This window comes from Cherax quadricarinatus, chromosome 27 (genome assembly GCF_038502225.1).
Source record: "Cherax quadricarinatus isolate ZL_2023a chromosome 27, ASM3850222v1, whole genome shotgun sequence".
In the NCBI taxonomy this organism is placed as follows: Eukaryota; Metazoa; Arthropoda; class Malacostraca; order Decapoda; family Parastacidae; genus Cherax; species Cherax quadricarinatus.
In genome coordinates, this window is record NC_091318.1 from 15,464,984 (window position 1) to 15,481,277 (window position 16,294).

Sequence of the window (16,294 nt, forward strand, 5' to 3'; positions counted from 1 at the left end):
CCCCCTTTCATTCTACGTAATGCTTCACGTACCTCCCCCACACTTACATTCTGATCTTCTTCACTCCTAAAAGATGGTATACCTCCCTGGCCAGTGCATGAAATTACCGCCTCCCTTTCTTCCTCAACATTTAAAAGTTCCTCAAAATATTCTCGCCATCTACCTAATACCTCCCTCTCCCCATCTACTAACTCCCCTACTCTGTTTTTAACTGACAAATCCATACTTTTCCTAGGCTTTCTTAACTTGTTTAACTCACTCCAAAATTTTTCCTTATTTTCATTAAAATTTCTTGACAGTGCCTCTCCCACTCTTATCATAATAATAATAATAATAATAATAATAATAATAATAATAATAATAATAATAATAATAATAGAGGTGGTAAAGGAGTAAAGGAGGTTTTGTGGACAAGGGGCTTGGACTTCCAGCAAGCGTGTGTGAGCGTGTTAGATAGGAGTGAATGGAGACGAATGGTACTTGGGACCTGACGATCTGTTGGTGTGAGCAGGGTAATATTTAGTGAAGGGATTCAGGGAAACCGGTTATTTTCATATAGTCGGACTTGAGTCCTGGAAATGGGAAGTACAATGCCTGCACTTTAAAGGAGGGGTTTGGGATATTGGCAGTTTGGAGGAATATGTTGTGTATCTTTATACGTATATGCTTCTAAACTGTTGTATTCTGAGCACCTCTGCAAAAACAGTGATTATGTGTGAGTGTGGTGAAAGTGTTGAATGATGATGAAAGCATTTTCTTTTTGGGGATTTTCTTTCTTTTTTGGGTCACCCTGCCTCGGTGGGAGACGGCCAACTTGTTGAAAAAAAAAAAATAATAATAATATAATAATAACAATAAAGATAATAGGAATCAGTAAAAATAATACATAATAATAATAATAATAATAAACAAGGAGGCTTTAGGAAAGTGTAGAGGGTGTGTAGACCAAGTGTTTACAGTGAAACATAGGTGAACAGTATTTAGATAAGGGTAAAGAGATTTTTGTGGCATTTATGGATTTGGAAAAGGCGTATGACAGGGTGGATAGGGGAGCACCATGGCAGATGTTGCAAATGTATGGAATAGGAGGTAGGTTATTGAAAACAGTGAAAAGGTTTTACAAGGATAGCAAGGCTCAGGTTAGAGTATATAGGAGAGAGGGAGATTATTTCCCAGTAAAAGTGGACCTTAGACAAGGATGTGCGATGCCATCATGGTTGTTCAACATATTTATACATGGGGTTGTAAGAGAAGCAAATGCTCGGGTGTTGGGAAGAGTTTGGAGTTAAAAGATAAAGAATCTAACACAAAGTGGGAGTTATCACAGTTGCTCTTTGCTGTTGACACTGTGCTTTTGGGAGATTCTGAAGAGAAGTTGCAGAGGTAGGTTGATGAGTTTTGTAGGGTATGTAAAAGGAGAAAATTGGAAGTGAATATAGGAAAGAGTAAGGTGATGAGGATAACAAAAAAATTAGGTAATGAAAAATTGGGTATCAGGTCGGAAGGAGAAAGTATGGAGGAGGTGAATGTATTCAGATATTTGGGAGTGGACATGTCAGCAGATGGGTCTATGAAAGATGAGATGAATCATAGAATTGATGAGAGGAAAAAGGTAAGTGGTGTACTGAGGAGTCTGTGTAGGCAAAAAACTTTGTCCATGGAAGCAAAGGGGTAATGTATGAGAGTATAGTTATACTAATGCTTTTATATGGTTGTGAGGCATGGGTGGTGAATGTTGCAACAAGGAGAAGGCTGGAGGCAGCGGAGATGTCATGTCTTAGGGCAACGTGTGGTGTGAATATAATGCAGAGAATCCGCAGTTTGGAGATTAGGAGGACGTGCGAGATTACCAAAACTATTATCCAGAGGGCTAAGGAGGGGTTAATGAGATGGTTTGGACATGTAGAGAGGGTGGAACGAAATAGAATGACTTCAGTATAAATCTGTAGCGGAGGGAAGGTGGGGTAAGGGTCGACCTAGGGAAGGTTGGAGGGAGGGGGTAAAGGAGGTTTTGTGTGGGAGGGGCTTGGACTTGCAGCAAGCGTGCGTGAGCATGTTAGATTGGAACAAATGGAGACAAATGGTTTTTATGACTTGAAGTGCTGTTGGAGTGTAAGCAAGGTAACATTTATGAAGGGATTCAGGGAAACCAGCAGGATGAACTGGAGTCCTGGAGATGAGAAATACAGTGCTAGCACTCTGAAGGAGGGGTGTTAATGTTGCAGTTTTATAACTGTAGTGTAAGCAAGCCTCTGGCATGACAGTGATGGAGTGAATGATGAAAGTTTTTCATTTTCGGGCCGCCCTGCCTTGGTGGAAAATGGCCGCTGTGTTAATAAAAAAAAAATTATAATGTCAGCACACCTCTGAAAAACACACGGACGTGCAATACACACACAGATAAACAAATATGATACTCTTGTTTATGGGAACTTTTTATCACTCTTTAGTCACATTAGTGAGGGACAGTATTAAACTAAATGAAAAATATCAAAAAGTTTCAGACTGATGATAATTTTTAAGTGGTATCATCGATGTCAACATGAAACAGAGGGATACAGAAGTGACGAGGTAAGAATATTTAAAGCTTACACATGAACTGCATTATTGTAATAGAATGATGACCAACTTTCAATTCCAGGTTCCTATCAAGAGAAATGATGGGTCAGATGACCAACTTCTGTATGCCTTGACACCTTTACCTAGCAGTACAGTTGTAAGAAATTTACTGGGTGTTTTATGACATTGGATAAGAAAAGAATGTGTAGCTTACCTCCTCTCCTGAAAGACAACGTCCTTTAAGAAAGTCTAAGCACAATGGTGCAGACGGGTTAACTCTAACATGGCGATATGGGCAACCATCTCGTGTACATGTAGACCTCACAAAATGTGAGCAAACGGGCATCTTATCTGGATCTACAGTATGTGAGAATGGGCAGTTTCTCACAGGGCATCTTCCTTTTAGGAACCTGTAATCAAAAAGGCAAAAATTGTGGTAAATACAAGAATACAAGTATGCCCCCCTCCCCCCCCCAAAAAAAAAAAGAAAAATTAAAACTACCTTCATGGCCATATTGTTCTACATTCCTTAAAAATATAAGGTAAGCAGACAAATGTTAGAGAGTCGTTGCTTTAACTATATTGGCAGTTTTCCACTAAGAAAAGGAAGGAAACAATTTATCATCTTTCATTCAATTGGTCTCTGCCAGATTTGCAGACTATTTTAATAATGTGAGATTTCATTTTCATTTTCTACAATTTGGTCAAGAAAACTTATTTTTATTTTAAACTGCAGATTATCTTTGTCTCAATTGTTTGCCATCAAAACTGCTGTCTGATATTAAAATATTTACAGCAGGAAAGTAAAAATTATTTTCTAACAACTTTGGAAGATCTTCTATGCGAGTAGTAAGAGGCGACTTAAATGCCGGGAGCAAGGGGCTAGTAATCCCTTCTCCTGTATACATTACTGAAGTTAAAAAGAGAAACTTTTGTTTTTCTTTTTGGGTCACCCTGCCTCGGTGGGATATAGCCTGTTTGTTGAAAGAAGAACATTGCTAATAAAAGAATTGGATCTCAACCTACTACCTGTAGGTTGCTGTTTACCAACCTATAGGTAGTAGGTTGGTAGACAGCAACCACCCAGGGAAGTACTACCGTCCTGCCAGATGACTGTGAAACAGAAACCTGTAACTGTTTTACATGATGGTAGGATTGCTGGTGTCTTTCTGCCTCATAAACACGCTAGATAACAGGGATATCTTGCTACTCCTCCTTACACCTTAGTCACACTTCACAGACAAGTTTTTTTTTTTTTCAACAAGTCGGCCATCTCCCACCGAGGCAGGGTGACCTAAAAAAGAAAGAAAATCCCCAAAAAGAAAATACTTTCATCATCATTCAACACTTTCACCTCACTCACACATAATCACTGTTTTTGCAGAGGTGCTCAGAACACAACAGTTTAGAAGCATATACATATAAAGATACACAACATATCCTTCCAAACTGCTAATATCCCGAAACCCCTCCTTTAGAGTGCAGGCATTGTACTTCCCATTTCCAGGATTCAAGTCTGGCTATATAAAAATACCCGGTTTCCCTGAATCCCTTCACTAAATATTACCCTGCTCACACTCCAACAAATCGTCAGGTCCCAAATACCATTCGTCTCCAATCACTCCTATCGAACACGCTCATGCACGCCTGCTGGAAGTCCAAGCCCCTCACCCATAAAACCTCCCTTACCCTACCATCCAACCTTTTCGAGGACAACGCCTACCCCGTCTTCTTTCTCCTACCGATTTAAATGCTCTCCATGTCATTCTACTTTGATCCATTCTCTCTAAATGACCAAACCACCTCAACATCCCCTCTTCAGCCCTCTCACTAATACTTTTATTAACTCCACACCTTCCCCTAATTTCCACACTCCGAATTTTCTGCATAATATTTACACCACACAGTGCCCTTAGACAGGACATCTCCACTGCCTCCAACCATCTCCTCGCTGCTGCATTCACAACCCAAGCTTCACACCCATATAAGAGTGTTGGTACTACTATACTTTCAAACATACATCTAGGCTTTTCTCCTTTTTCTAAATAGCTCTTCCTCTTCTTTATTTCTTCCATTGTCCATGGGGAAGTGGAAAAGAATCTTTCTCCGTAAGCCATGCGTGTCGTATGAGGTGACTAAAATGCTGGGAGCAATGGGCTAGTAACCCCTTCTCCTGTAAACATTTACTAAAGAAGAGAAGAAGAAAAACTTTATAAAACTGGGATGTTTGAATGTACGTGGATGTAGTGCGGAAGGCAAGAAACAGATGATTGCTGATGTTATTAATGAAAAGAAGTTGGATCTCCTGGCCCTAAGCAAAACAAAGCTGAGGGGGGGTAGGGGAGTTTCGGTGGGGGGAAATAAATGGGATTAAATCTGGAGTATCTGAGAGAGTTAGAGCTAAGGAAGGGGTAGCAGTAATGTTGAAGGATCAGTTACGGAAGGAGAAGAGAGAATATGAATGTGTAAATTCAAGGATTATGTGGATTAAAGTAAAGGTTGGATGCGAAAAGTGGGTCATAATAAGCGTGTATGCACCTGGAGAAGAGATGAATGTAGAGGAGAGAGAGAGAGATTTTGGGAGATGTTAAGTGAATGTATAGGAACCTTTGAACCAAGTGAGAGAGCAATTGTGGTAGGGGACCCGAATGCTAAAGTAGGAGAATCTTTTAGAGGGTGTGGTAGGTAAGTTTGGGGTGCCAGGTGTAAATGATAATGGGAGCACTTTGATTGAACTTTGTATAGAAAGAGGTTTAGTCATACCCGGAGTTTACCTGGAGAGAGTTCCGGGGGTCAATGCCCCCGAGGCCCGGTCTGTGACCAGGCCTCCTGGTGTATCAGAGCCTGATCAACCATGCTGTTGCTGCTGGCTGCATGCAAACCAACGTACGAGCCACAGCCCGGCTGGTCAGGAACCGACTTTAGGTGCTTGTCCAGTGCCAGCTTGAAGACTGCCAGGGGTCTGTTGGTAATCCCCATTATGTATGCTGGGAGGCAGTTGAACAGTCTTGGGCCCCTGACACTTATTGTATGGTCTCTTTAACGTGCTAGTGACACCCCTGCTTTTCATTGGGGGATGTTGCATCGTCTGCCAAGTCTTTTGCTTTCGTAGTGAGTGATTTTCATGTGCAAGTTCGGTACTAGTCCCTCTAGGATTTTCCAGGTGTATATAATCATGTATCTCTCCCGCCTGCATTCCAGGGAATACAGGTTTAGAAACCTCAAGCGCTCCCAGTAATTGAGGTGTTTTATCTCCGTTATGCGCGCCGTGAAGGTTCTCTGTACATTTTCTAGGTCAGCAATTTCACCTGCCTTGAAAGGTGCTGTTAGTGTGCAGCAATATTCCAGCCTAGATAGAACAAGTGACCTGAAGAGTGTCATCATGGGCTTGGCCTCCCTAGTTTTGAAGGTTCTCATTATCCATCCTGTCATTATTCTAGCAGATGCGATTGATACAATGTTATGGTCCTTGAAGGTGAGATCCTCCGAAATGATCACTCCCAGGTAATACATATTTTAAGAAAAAGATGATAAATAAGTATACAAGATATGATGTACGGCGAAATGACAGTAGTTTGTTGGATTATGTATTGGTAGATAAAAGACTGTTGAGTAGACTTCAGGATGTACATGTTTATAGAGGGGCCACAGATATATCAGATCACTTTTTAGTTTTAGCTACACTGAGAGTAAAAGGCAGATGGAATACAAGGAGAATAGAAGCATCAGGGAAGAGAGAGGTGAAGGTTTATAAACTAAAAGAGGAGGCAGTTAGGGTAAGATATAAACAGCTATTGGAGGATAGATGGGCTAATAAGAGCATATGCAATGGGGTCGAAAAGGTATGGGGTAGGTTTAAAAATGTAGTGTTAGAGTGTTCAGCAGAAGTTTGTGGTTACAGGAAAGTGGGTGTGGGAGGGAAGAGGAGCGATTGGTGGAATGATGATGTAAAGAGAGCAGTAAGGGAGAAAAAGTTAGCATATGAGAAGTATTTACAAAGTAGAAGTGATGCAAGGAGGGAAGAGTATATAGAGAAAAAGAGAGAGGTTAAGAGAGTGGTGAAGCAATGTAAAAAGAGAGCAAATGAGAGAGTGGGTGAGATGTTATCAACAAATTTTGTTGAAAATAAGAAAAAGTTTTGGAGTGAGATTAACAAGTTAAGGAAGCCTAGAGAACAAATGGATTTGTCAGTCAAAAATAGGAGAGGAAAGTTATTAAATGGAGAGTTAGAGGTATTGGGAAGATGGAGGGAATATTTTGAGGAATTGTTAAATGTTGTTGAAGATAGGGAAGCTGTGATTTCGTGTATAGGGCAAGGAGGAATAACATCTTGTAGGAGTGAGAAAGAGCCAGTCGTGAGTGTGGGGGAAGTTCGTGAGGCAGTAGGTAAAATGAAAGAGGGTAAGGCAGCTGGGATTGATGGGATAAAGATAAAAATGTTAAAAGCAGGTGGGGATATAGTTTTGGAGTGGTTGGTGCTATTATATAATAAATGTTTGGAAGAGGGTAAGGTACCTAGGGATTGGCATGCATAGTTCCTTTGTATAAAGGCAAAGGGGACAAAAGAGAGTGCAAAAATTATAGGGGGAGAAGTTTGTTGAGTATACCTGGTAAAGTGTATGGTAGAGTTATTATTGAAAGAATTAAAAGTAAGACGGAGAATAGGATAGCAGATGAACAAGGAAGCTTTAGGAAAGGTAGGGGGGTGTGTGGACCAGGTGTTTACAGTGAAACATACAAGTGAACAGTATTTAGATAAGGCTAAAGAGGTTTTTGTGGCATTTATGGATTTGGAAAAGGCATATGATAGGGTGGATAGGGGGGCAATGTGGCAGATGTTGCAAGTGCATGGTATAGGAGGTAGGTTACTGAAAGCAGTGAAGAGTTTTTACAAGTATAGTGAAGCTCAAGTTAGAGTATGTAGGAAAGAGGGAGACTATTTCCCAGTAAAAGCAGGCCTTAGACAAGGATGTGTGATGTCACCGTGGTTGTTTAATATATTTACAGATGGGGTTGTAAGAGAAGTAAATGCGAGGGTCTTGGCAAGAGGCGTAGAGTTAAAAGATAAAGAATCAAACATAAGTGGGAGTTGTCACAGTTGCTCTTTGCTGATGACACTGTGCTCTTGGGAGACTCTGAAGAGAAGTTGCAGAGGTTGGTGGATGAATTTGGTAGGATATTTAAAAGAAGAAAATTAAAAGTGAATACAGGAAAGAGTAAGGTTATGAGGATAACAAAAAGATTAGGTGATGAAAGATTGGAAATCAGATTGGAGGGAGAGAGTATGGAGGAGGAGGTGAATGTATTCAGATATTTGGGAGTGGACGTGTCAGCGGATGGGTCTATGAAAGATGAGGTGAATCACAGAATCGATGAGGGGAAAAGGGTGAGTGGTGCACTTAGGAGTCTGTGGAGACAAAGAACTTTGTCCTTGGAGGCAAAGAGGGGAATGTATGAGAGCATAGTTTTACCAACGCTCTTATATGGGTGTGAAGCATGGGTGATGAATGTTGCAGAGAGGAGAAGGCTGGAGGCAGTGGAGATGTCATGTCTGAGGGCAATGTGTGGTGTGAATATAATGCAGAGAATTCGTAGCTTGGAAGTTAGGAGGAGGTGCGGGATTGCCAAAACTGTTGTCCAGAGGGCTGAGGAAGGGTTGTTGAGGTGGTTTGGACATGTAGAGAGAATGGAGCAAAACAGAATGACTTCAAGAGTGTATCAGTCTGTAGTGGAAGGAAGGCCGGGTAGGGGTCAGCCTAGGTAATGTTGGAGAGAGGGGGTAAAGGAGGTTTTGTGTGTGAGGGGCTTGGACTTCCAGCGGGCATGCGTGAGCATGTTTGATAGGAGTGAATGGAGACAAATGGTTTTTAATACTTGACGTGCTGTTGGAGTGTGAGCAAAGTAACATTTATGAAGGGATTCAGGGAAACCGGCAGGCCGGACTTGAGTCCTGGAGATGGAAAGTACAGTGTCTACACTCTGAAGGAGGGGTGTTAATGTTGCAGTTTATAAACTGTAGTGTAAGTACCCTTCTGGCAAGACAGTGATGGAGTGAACGATGGTGAAAGTTTTTCTTTTTCGGTCCACCCTGCCTTGGTGGGAATCGGCAAGTGTGTTAATAAATAAAAAAATAACAAAATTCCTCATTACCTTCTGCCCTCTGTCAGATTATTAGTGATGTACAGAAGATGAAAATCCACATAAATAATGAGTACACGATGCAAAGGGTAATAGGGACTGGCTGAGACAGAAATAGAAAAAAAAAAAAAAAAAGTTACTGTTTTGAAATACATACTTACCTAGTACATACAGCAACTCTCTTAAGATCATGAATATATGGGCAGTCTCCTCTGTCCTTTTTGGTGCACCGTCCAAATCGGTTGAAGAAGATGCAATGCTCATTGCGTTTCTGCATACTACCTCTTTTCTTCCTCTGTGCTAGTGTTGTCATACTGCGATGCTTTGCTGAGCTGCCAGGAAAATAACAGACATGAGAAATAGAATTATTTTTTTAATTAATCCTTATTCAGATGTTTAAAACTTACTGTTTTTACTATCAACTCTTTTTTTTTTTTTTTAACAAATCAGCCATCTTCCACCAAGGCAGGGTGACCCAAAAAGAAGAAGTCCCCAGAAAGATAATACTTTCATCATTCAATACTTTCACCTCACTCACACAATCACTGTTTTTGCAGAAGTGCTCAGAACACAACAGTTTAGAAGCATATACATATAAAGATACACAACATATCCCTCCAAACTTCTAATATCCCAAAACCCCTCCTTTAGAGTGCAGGTTTTGTACTTCCCATTTCCAGGACTCAAGTCCAGCTATATAAAAATAACCGGTTTCCCTGAATCCCTTCACTAAATATTACCCTGCTCACACTCCCAACAGATCGTCAGGTCCCAAATACCATTCGTCTCCATTCACTCCTATTGAACACGCTCATGCATGCCTGCTGGAAGTCCAAGCCCCTCACCCACAAAACCTCCCTTACCCCTTTCCTTCCAACCTTTTCGAGGACGACCCCTACCCCGCCTTCCTTCTCCTACAGATTTAAATGCTCTCTATGTCATTCTACTTTGATCCATTCTCTCTAAATGAACAAACCACCTCAACCCCTCTTCAGCCCTCTCACTAATACTTATATTAACTCCACACCTTCTCCTAATTTCCACACTCCGAATTTTCTGCATAATATTTACACCACACATTGCCCTTAGACAGAACATCTCCACTGCCTCCAACCGCCTCCTCGCTGCTGCATTCACAACCCAAGCTTCACACCCATATAAAAGTGTTGGTACTACTATACTTTCATACACTCCCTTCTTTGCCTCCACAGATAACGTTTTTTGACTCCACATATACCTCAACGCACCACTCGCCTTTTTTCCCTCATCAATTCTATGATTAACCTCATCCTTCATAAATCCATCCACCGACATGTCAACTCCCAAGTATCAGAAAACATTCACTTTTTCCATACTCCTCCTCCTCCAATTTGATATCCAATTTTTCTTTATCTAAATCATTTGATACCCTCATAACCTTACTCTTTTCTATGTTCACTTTCAACTTTCTACCTTTACACACACTCCCAAACTCATCCACTAACCTTTGCAATTTTTCCTTAGAATCTCCCATAAGCAGAGTATCATCAGCAAAAAGTAACTGTGTCAATTCCCATTTTGTATTTGATTCCCGATAATTTAATCCCACCCCTCTCCTGAACACCCTAGCATTTATTTCTTTTACAACCCCATCTTATTTATTTTTTTTTTATTATCACACTGGCCGATTCCCACCAAGGCAGGGTGGCCCGAAAAAGAAAAACTTTCACCATCATTCACTCCATCACTGTCTTGCCAGAAGGGTGCTTTACACTACAGTTTTTAAACTGCAACATTAACACCCCTCCTTCAGAGTGCAGGCACTGTACTTCCCATCTCCATGACTCAAGTCCGGCCTGCCGGTTTCCCTGAACCCCTTCATAAATGTTACTTTGCTCACACTCCAACAGCACGTCAAGTATTAAAACCATTTGTCTCCATTCACTCCTATCAAACACGCTCACGCATGCCTGCTGGAAGTCCAAGCCCCTCGCACACAAAACCTCCTTTACCCCCTCCCTCCACCCTTTCCTAGGCCGACCCCTACCCCGCCTTCCTTCCACTACAGACTGATACACTCTTGAAGTTATTCTGTTTCGCTCCATTCTCTCCACATGTCCGAACCACCTCAAAAACCCTTCCTCAGCCCTCTGGACAACAGTTTTGGTAATCCCGCACCTCCTCCTAACTTCCAAACTACGCATTCTCTGCATTATATTCACACCACACATTGCTCTCTGACATGACATCTCCACTGCCTCCAGCCTTCTCCTCGCTGCAACATTCATCACCCATGCTTCACACCCATATAAGAGCGTTGGTAAAACTATACTCTCATACATTCCCCTCTTTGCCTCCAAGGACAAAGTTCTTTGTCTCCACAGACTCCTAAGTGCACCACTCACCCTTTTCCCCTCATCAATTCTATGATTCACCTCATCTTTCATAGACCCATCCGCTGACACGTCCACTCCCAAATATCTGAATACATTCACCTCCTCCATACTCTCTCCCTCCAATCTGATATCCAATCTTTCATCACCTAATCTTTTTGTTATCCTCATAACCTTACTCTTTCCTGTATTCACTTTCAATTTTCTTCTTTTGCACACCCTACCAAATTCATCCACCAATCTCTGCAACTTCTCTTCAGAATCTCCCAAGAGCACAGTGTCATCAGCAAAGAGCAACTGTGACAACTCCCACTTTATGTGTGATTCTTTATCTTTTAACTCTACGCCTCTTGCCAAGACCCTTGCATTTACTTCTCTTACAACCCCATCTATAAATATATTAAACAACCACGGTGGCATCACACATCCTTGTCTAAGGCCTACTTTTACTGGGAAATAATTTCCCTCTTTCCTACATACTCTAACTTGAGCCTCACTATCCTCGTAAAAATTCTTCACTGCTTTCAGTAACCTACCTCCTACACCATACACCTGCAACATCTGCCACATTGCCCCCCTATCCACCCTGTCATACGCCTTTTCCAAATACATAAATGCCACAAAGACCTCTTTAGCCTTATCTAAATACTGTTCACTTATATGTTTCACTGTAAACACCTGGTCCACACACCCCCTACCTTTCCTAAAGCCTCCTTGTTCATCTGCTATCCTATTCTCCGTCTTACTCTTAATTCTTTCAATAATAACTCTACCATACACTTTGCCAGGTATACTCAACAGACTTATCCCCCTATAATTTTTGCATTCTCTTTTATCCCCTTTGCCTTTATACAAAGGAACTATGCATGCTCTCCGCCAATCCCTAGGTACCTTACCCTCTTCCATACATTTATTAAATAATTGCACCAACCACTCCAAAACTATATCCCCACCTGCTTTTAACATTTCTATCTTTATCCCATCAATCCCGGCTGCCTTACCCCCTTTCATTTTACCTACTGCCTCACGAACTTCCCCCACACTCACAACTGGCTCTTCCTCACTCCTACAAGATGTTGTTCCTCCTTGCCCTATACACGAAATCACAGCTTCCCTATCTTCATCAACATTTAACAATTCCTCAAAATATTCCCTCCATTCCCTCCTCTCCTATTTTTAACTGACAAATCCATTTGTTCTCTAGGCTTTCTTAACTTGTTAATCTCACTCCAAAACTTTTTCTTATTTTCAACAAAATTTGTTGATAACATCTCATCCACTCTCTCATTTGCTCTCTTTTTACATTGCTTCACCACTCTCTTAACCTCTCTCTTTTTCTCCATATACTCTTCCCTCCTTGCATCACTTCTACTTTGTAAAAACTTCCCATATGCTAACTTTTTCTCCCTTACTACTCTCTTCACATCATCATTCCACCAATCGCTCCTCTTCCCTCCCACACCCACTTTCCTGTAACCACAAACTTCTGCTGAACACTCTAACACTACATTTTTAAACCTACCCCATACCTCTTCGACCCCATTGCCTATGCTCTCATTAGCCCATCTATCCTCCAATAGCTGTTTATATCTTACCCTAACTGCCTCCTCTTTTAGTTTATAAACCTTCACCTCTCTCTTCCCTGATGCTTCTATTCTCCTTGTATCCCATCTACCTTTTACTCTCAGTGTAGCTACAACTAGAAAGTGATCTGATATATCTGTGGCCCCTCTATAAACATGTACATCCTGAAGTCTACTCAACAGTCTTTTATCTACCAATACATAATCCAACAAACTACTGTCATTTCGCCCTACATCATATCTTGTATACTTATTAATCCTCTTTTTCTTAAAATATGTATTACCTATAACTAAACCCCTTTCTATACAAAGTTCAATCAAAGGGCTCCCATTATCATTTACACCTGGCACCCCAAACTTACCTACCATACCCTCTCTAAAAGTTTCTCCTACTTTAGCATTCAGGTCCCCTACCACAATTACTCTCTCACTTGGTTCAAAGGCTCCTATACATTCACTTAACATCTCCCAAAATCTCTCTCTCTCTCCTCTGCATTCCTCTCTTCTCCAGGTGCATACACGCTTATTATGACCCACTTCTCGCATCCAACCTTTACTTTAATCCACATAATTCTTGAATTTACACATTCATATTCTCTTTTCTCCTTCCATAACTGATCATTCAACATTACTGCTACCCCTTCCTTTGCTCTAACTCTCTCAGATACTCCAGATTTAATCCCATTTATTTCCCTCCACCGAAACTCCCCTACCCCCTTCAGCTTTGTTTCGCTTAGGGCCAGGACATCCAACTTCTTTTCATTCATAACATCAGCAATCATCTGTTTCTTGTCATCCGCACTACATCCACGCACATTTAAGCATCCCAGTTTTATAAAGTTTTTCTTCTTCTCTTTTTTAGTAAATGTCTACAGGAGAAGGGGTTACTAGCCCATTGCTCCCGGCATTTTAGTCGCCTCATACGACACGCATGGCTTACGGAGGAAAGATTCTTTTCCACTTCCCCGTGGACAATAGAAGAAATAAAGAGGAACAAGAGCTATTTAGAAAAAGGAGAAAAACCTAGATGTATGTATATATATATGCATGTGCGTGTCTGTGAAGTGTGACCAAAGTGTAAGTAGGAGTAGCAAGATATCCCTGTTATCTAGCGTGTTTATGAGACAGAAAAAGAAACCAGCAATCCTACCATCATGCAAAACAGTTACAGGTTTCTGTTTCACAGTCATCTGGCAGGACGGTAGTACTTCCCTGGGTGGTTGCTGTCACCAACCTACTACAACCCCATCTATAAATATATTAAACAACCATGGTGACATTACACATTCCTGTCTAAGACCTACTTTTACCGGGAAGTAGTCTCCCTCTCTTCTACACACCCTAACTTGAGCCTCACTATCCTCATAAGAACTCTTTACAGCATTTAGTAATTTACCACCTATTCCATATACGTACCTGCAACATCTGCCACATTGCTCCCCTATCCACTCCATCATATGCCTTTTCTAAATCCATAAATGCAATAAAAACTTCCCTACCTTTATTTAAATACTATTCACATATATGCTTCAATGTAAACACTTGATCTACACATCCCCTACCCACTCTGAAACCTCCTTGCTCATCCGTAATCCTACATTCTGTCTTACCTCTAATGCTTTCCATGATAACCCTACTGTACACTTTTCCTGGTATACTTAGTAAACTTATTCCTCTATAATTTTTACAATCTCTTTTGTCCCCTTTCCCTTTATATAAAGGGACTATACATGCTCTCTGCCAATCCCCAGGTACCTTCCCCTCTTTCATACATTTATTAAACAAAAGTACCAACCACTCCAACACTATATCCCCCCTGCTTTTAACATTTCTGTCATGATCCCATCAGTTCCAGCTGCTTTACCCCCTTTCATTCTACGTAATGCCTCACGTACCTCCCCCACACTTACATTCTGCTCTTCTTCACTCCTAAAAAATGGTATACCTCCCTGGCCAGTGCATGAAATTACCACCTCCCTTTCTTCCTCAACATTTAAAAGTTCCTCAAAATATTCTCGCTATCTACCTAATGCCTCCCTCTCCCCATCTACTAACTTCCCTACTCTGTTTTTAACTGACAAATCCATACGTTCCCTAGGCTTTCTTAACTTGTCTAATTCACTCCAAAATTTTTTCTTATTTTCATTAAAATTTCTTGACAGCGCCTCTCCCACTCTATCATCTCCTCTCCTTTTGCACTCTATCACCAATCTCTTCACCTTTCTTTTACTCTCCATATACTCTGCTCTTCTTATAACACTTCTGCTTTGTAAAAACCTCTCATAAGCTAACTTCTTCTCTTTTATCACACCCTTTACTTCATTCCACCAATCACTCCTGTTTCCTCCTGCCCCCACCCTCCTATAACCACAAACTTCTGCCTCACATTCTAATACTGCATTTTTAAAACTATTCCAACCCCCCCCCCCCCCACTACTCATCTTTGCACTAGCCCACCTTTCTGCCAATAGTCGATTATATCTCACCCGAACTTCCTCCTCCCTTAGTTTATACACTTTCACTTCCCTCCTACTTGTTGTTGCCACCTTCCTCTTGTCCCATCTACCTCTTCCTCTAACTGTAGCTACAACTAAATAATGATCCTATATATCAGCTGCTCCTCTATAAACATGTACATCCTGGAGCCTACCCATTAACCTTTTATCCACCAATACATAATCTAACAAACTACTTTCATTACGTGCTACATCATACCTTGCATATTTATTTATCCTCTTTTTCATAAAATATGTATTACTTATTACCAAATCTCTTTCTGCACAGAACTTGGGAAGGGAAGAGTCCCAGTTTGCCAGGGAGTGAGGTATTTCTAACCTCGAGGCATGATGAATAAGGCATACTGAAATGGCATTCCCACATTGCACCACTGGCTCTCTGATTTTCTTTTATACTGTGCACACTGAGCACACAGACCCATTCTCTCACATGCAGGCCTACCAGCTTTCTCCTGCTAGATTTGAAGCCGCTAGAATTTTGGCGTAGTATTACGGCACCAACACTAGCTTGTAAGCCATAGTACTACAGCACCATCAGTGAAAGGGTTAAAGGAGGGGTTTGGCATATTGGCAGTTTGGAGGAACATCTAAACTGTCGTATCTGGGCGCCTTTGCAAAGACAGTGATTATGTATGAGTGATGGTGAATGTGTTGAATGATGAAAGCTTTTCTTTCTTTTTGGGTCACTCTACCTAGATGGGAAATGGTCAACGTGTTAAAAAAAAAAATGTAGAGAAGTTTATCATCACAGATATGCACTTCACAAGACAAAATGAGTTTTATATAATTATAACTTAAATTATATTTATATAAAACTCAAAAAAGTCAAAGTGACTTATTTCCAAGTGGGTGGTGGGGAAGGCAGTGTTGGTTTGTGTAAACAGGCTTTGTCACTATAATAACAATGTTTCTACGGTTATTGTGTTGCATACAATGAGTGGATATATATACATTATGCATTATACAGTGGACCCCCAGCTTACGATATTATTTCATTCCAGAAGTATGTTCAGGTGCCATTACTGAACAAATTTGTTCCCATGAGGAATATTGTGAATTAGATTAGTCCATTTCAGACCCCCAAACACACACGTACAAACGCACTTACATAAATACACTTACATAA

General features: G+C 40.9%; 1 protein-coding gene across 2 annotated transcripts in view; it reads right to left on the minus strand.

Annotated features, from left to right (window-relative positions):
- ZC3H3 (Zinc finger CCCH domain-containing protein 3) overlaps window positions 1-16,294 on the minus strand; it is a 76,243-nt gene that overhangs the window by 18,172 nt on the left and 41,777 nt on the right. For both annotated transcript variants that reach the window (XM_053780049.2, XM_053780048.2), the window contains exons 5-6: window positions 8,859-9,029; window positions 2,774-2,969 (exon numbers count right to left, since the gene is read on the minus strand). In XM_053780049.2, coding sequence (XP_053636024.1) covers window positions 2,774-2,969; window positions 8,859-9,029 — 367 coding nt within the window. The remainder of the gene's footprint in view (window positions 1-2,773; window positions 2,970-8,858; window positions 9,030-16,294) is intronic.